The following is a 3,641-nucleotide window of genomic DNA, read 5'->3' on the forward strand; positions in this document are numbered from 1 at the left end:
CATTAACTCCATAAATGTTACTTTTATTGAAATTAACCCGCAAACCCGACATCATCTCGAAACCTCTTAGAATACTCTTCATTGACCACAAGTTTGCCGTATCACCTTCCCCTAAAATCACGGTGTCGTCCGCGAATTGAAGCATATTCACTTCCTTCTCGACATTGATCTTAAAATCTCTAAAGTCCCCATTAAGAGAAGCCCTTTTCATTAAGGCCGTAAGCACCTCCGCCACCATAACGAACAAAAAAGGCGATAACGGGTCCCCTTGACAAAGCCCTTTCTCCACCATGAAATCTTTTGTGATACTCCCGTTAACAATTATGGACATCCCGCTAGAGAAAATGCGACCCTCCATCCATTTCATCCATCTAGCATCAAAACCCATTTTTTGGAACACAAACCTCAAAAAGTTCCAACTAACCCGATCATACGCCTTTTCGAAGTCTACCTTCAAAGCAACACAACTCCTTTTCTCTCTTTTCGCTAGATCCAAAACCTCATTGACAACCAAAATTCCATCTCCTATGTTTCTTCCCGGAACAAAGGCCGTTTGATTAGGCGAAATCAACTTTCCTATGACGCTTCTCAACCTTCCCGCCAATAGCTTAGCTAAAATCTTATACAAACTTCCCACTAAGCAAATAGGTCTATATTCGAACAAACTTTGAGGATTCTTACACTTAGGGATAAGAGCTATCAAAGATGAAGTGCAACCTTTCGTAAGACGCGCCTTAGCATGGAAATCCTCAACAAACTTTAAAACATCGTTCTTAATCAAATCCCAAAAGACTTGAAAGAACTCTAAAGTGTAACCATCCGGACCGGGACTTTTACTACCATCGTAGTCCCATATAGCCTCCTTCACTTCCTCCTCCGTAAATTGTCTTTCCAACTACTTACTATCAACTTCGCTCAAAGCAACGAATTCCAAATCTTCCGGGACAGCCTTACTAAAGTTCGTTTCTTTGAAATAAGATTCAAAATGAGATTTGACTTCATTCTTCACCTCTTCTACACCTTCCACCCTACCTTCCTCACCTTCCAACACCGTTATAGCATTCCTCCGTTGTCTCTCCTTAATTGAGTTGTGTTCCTCATTATTTTAAATATTACTAATCCTTTTAAAACATACCTTAAATCTTTGATATAATAGAAAATTAGGAGATAGACAATAATTTTCGCGAGCATTGCATAATATGTTTCGGCTTGATGCAGTCTGACACTAGCTGATACAACCGTAGTGGTGTTATGATGCGCCCGTTGCAGTGTTATAATGCGATTTTTATTGTGATTTGAGATCACACTGCAATTACGACCTGATACAGACGTGGACACTACCGCAACCGCTATTGCAGTTTTTGAGTTTTGTTTTGTTATTCAATTGGTTGCGGGAGTTTTTGTTTTGTTGGATTTTATTTGTACACTTTGTAATCTTCCAAGCCATTTTTATATTTTGTAATTACTTTTGTTTTGATAGTTTTACTTTTATATTAACATAATATTTCACCATTGCAAAAGAAATTCTTTGACTTGTAACAAGATATAGAAACACAGTTACGTGTGAAATCACACGTTCAATTTTAAATTTCCTTTAAAAGTATCTAAAAAACCAAAATAAATATAATAAACCGGCCCACAAAGTAGATAGCCGAACCGGAAAAGAAAAACTAAACCGACCAACTTTCATGGCTTTATAAACCCTAACCCTACTTCTTGTATATAATAGCATGAAAACCTTGTAGCCTCCTCAACCTCAACAATTTGTTTCTTCACCGATCATGATGAATAATTTCAACAAGTTAGATCCAGAGATGATTCATACTCACATCCTTCCGCGTCTCGACGGCACTACCTTAACTGTCTTATCCTCTGTCTCCTCCGAATTCCGTCACATGATCTCCAAAAACAATGAACTATGGAAGAACATTTGCACCTCTACCTGGCCTTACTTACACCATTGGAACCTCAGTCAAATCATCTCTACCTTCCCTCATGGATACTGTTCCTTCTTCTCCGATGCATTCCCTTCCCTTCATCATCATCATCATCATCATAATAGTAGTTATAATTTTCAGTCTCAGTCTCAATCTCAATGTATTGATCTTCCTCCCACGAAAGATTTGATCTACGCCATTGATATATATCTCGAGGGAGAGGCAAATCCTATGCTTACATCATCAGTTCGATCTCAAGAAAAAACTTTTCTTAGGTTGTACACCAATAGATCGCACACCGATTCACATGATTATTTTCAAGAGAATTTCAGGTTGAATTGGATCGTCGTCGATCCAACTGGAAAGCGTGCTGGAAGCTTGTGTCATTCTAGTTGTAAACGGATTCGGTTGAAGAAAGCTTAACTACTACTGTGTTTGTGTACAAGATGGTAATGCCGGGGCTGCCTGGTATTTCTACGGAGATGGTGGAATGTCATGCGAAGGTCATGTGCTACGACAAAGGAAGAAAAGGGTTGGGGGCTGAGTTTCGAATAGAGGATATGAATGGAAAGGTTGTGTCAACGGAACACGCTAATATTATTGTCATGAACGCCATTCATAATGGGAAGAGGAAGAAACTTTGTTAATAATCATAATAGATTGAAAAGGTTGGTACCAGTTATATTTGTTAAAAGTATTATTATAAGCCAGTTCTTCATCATGTATTAGGTTTTGTTTTTGATATAAATACTGTTGCTGTAATGGCCTCTCTATTTTTTAATATTAGATTGTTGCATTTTTTTCAATGCCTGAGTTTAATGGATTGTTGTGACTACTGGCAGGGTCGGAAGAGTCTTTCTCGGTTAGTTCCGTTTATTTTGCTGTTTTTTCTAGTTGTATTCCTTTTAGTCCCGCTCAAAAATTCGACAAAGTTTTGTCTTTGGTTTGGAAATCTCAAATTTCTTTTAAAATTAAAACTTTCGGCTAGAAAATTCTTATGGATAGACTTCCGACTAAGGATTTTTTAATAGTTAGAGGTTTGCACCTTCCCGCGGATTCTAGTAATTGTGTTGTGTAGAATTGTGGTTGAATTGTTGGAACATTTGTTTTTGTCGTGTCCGGTGGTTGGGTTGAATTGGAAAGAGGTGGCGGAGTGGGTGGATTTTACGGGAGGGCATGACGGTGGTTGTAGGGGGAGTTTCATGAAGTGGTTTTTCTCTTGCAAAACCAAGAGAGTTAAAGAAGGTAAAGAAGCTTGTCTTTGGTTTGCTTTTTGTTGGAATATTTGGTCGCTCCGTAATGGTATTATTTTCCGCAATGATAGGTGGAACATCTTGGACGTCGTTTGGAATATCAAGGCAACGGTTTGGAGGTGGTCTTTCATTGGTGAAATTACTCACTCCAATTGTAACTTTTACGATTTTAGCAAAGACCGGGTGTTTTTCTATCGTAATTGCAATTGATTTGTAATCTCCCATTTTTTGTCGAGACTTTTGTTCTCGTTTTTGTGTAAAAAGGTTTGGGAACCCTTAGTTCTCTCGTTTATAATATCTTGCTTACACAAAAAAAAAAACTTATCAAGAACAATGCATGACTAATGACTTGATGAAAGATATAAAGTTAGTAATCGAAGAAAACAATAAAAATAAAATAAAAATGTTTTAATTTAAAAAATAGAAAATGGACGCAAATTCATTCGAGTCA

General features: G+C 37.6%; 1 protein-coding gene across 1 annotated transcript; it reads left to right on the forward strand.

The window, feature by feature from the left end:
* Nucleotides 1-1,781: 1,781 nt before the first annotated feature.
* Nucleotides 1,782-2,360, forward strand: LOC131619948 (F-box protein At3g44326-like). The gene has a single exon (XM_058890987.1). The coding sequence runs from the start codon at nucleotides 1,782-1,784 to the stop codon at nucleotides 2,358-2,360; it is 579 nt and encodes a 192-aa protein (XP_058746970.1).
* The last annotated feature ends 1,281 nt before the right edge of the window (nucleotides 2,361-3,641 follow it).

This window comes from Vicia villosa, linkage group LG7 (assembly GCF_029867415.1).
Source record: "Vicia villosa cultivar HV-30 ecotype Madison, WI linkage group LG7, Vvil1.0, whole genome shotgun sequence".
Taxonomy (NCBI): Eukaryota; Viridiplantae; Streptophyta; class Magnoliopsida; order Fabales; family Fabaceae; genus Vicia; species Vicia villosa.

Excerpts from the sequence above, each read along its gene's own strand:
- LOC131619948 (XM_058890987.1), top strand. The coding sequence starts at position 1,782 with ATGATGAATAATTTCAACAAGTTAGATCCAGAGATGATTCATACTCAC.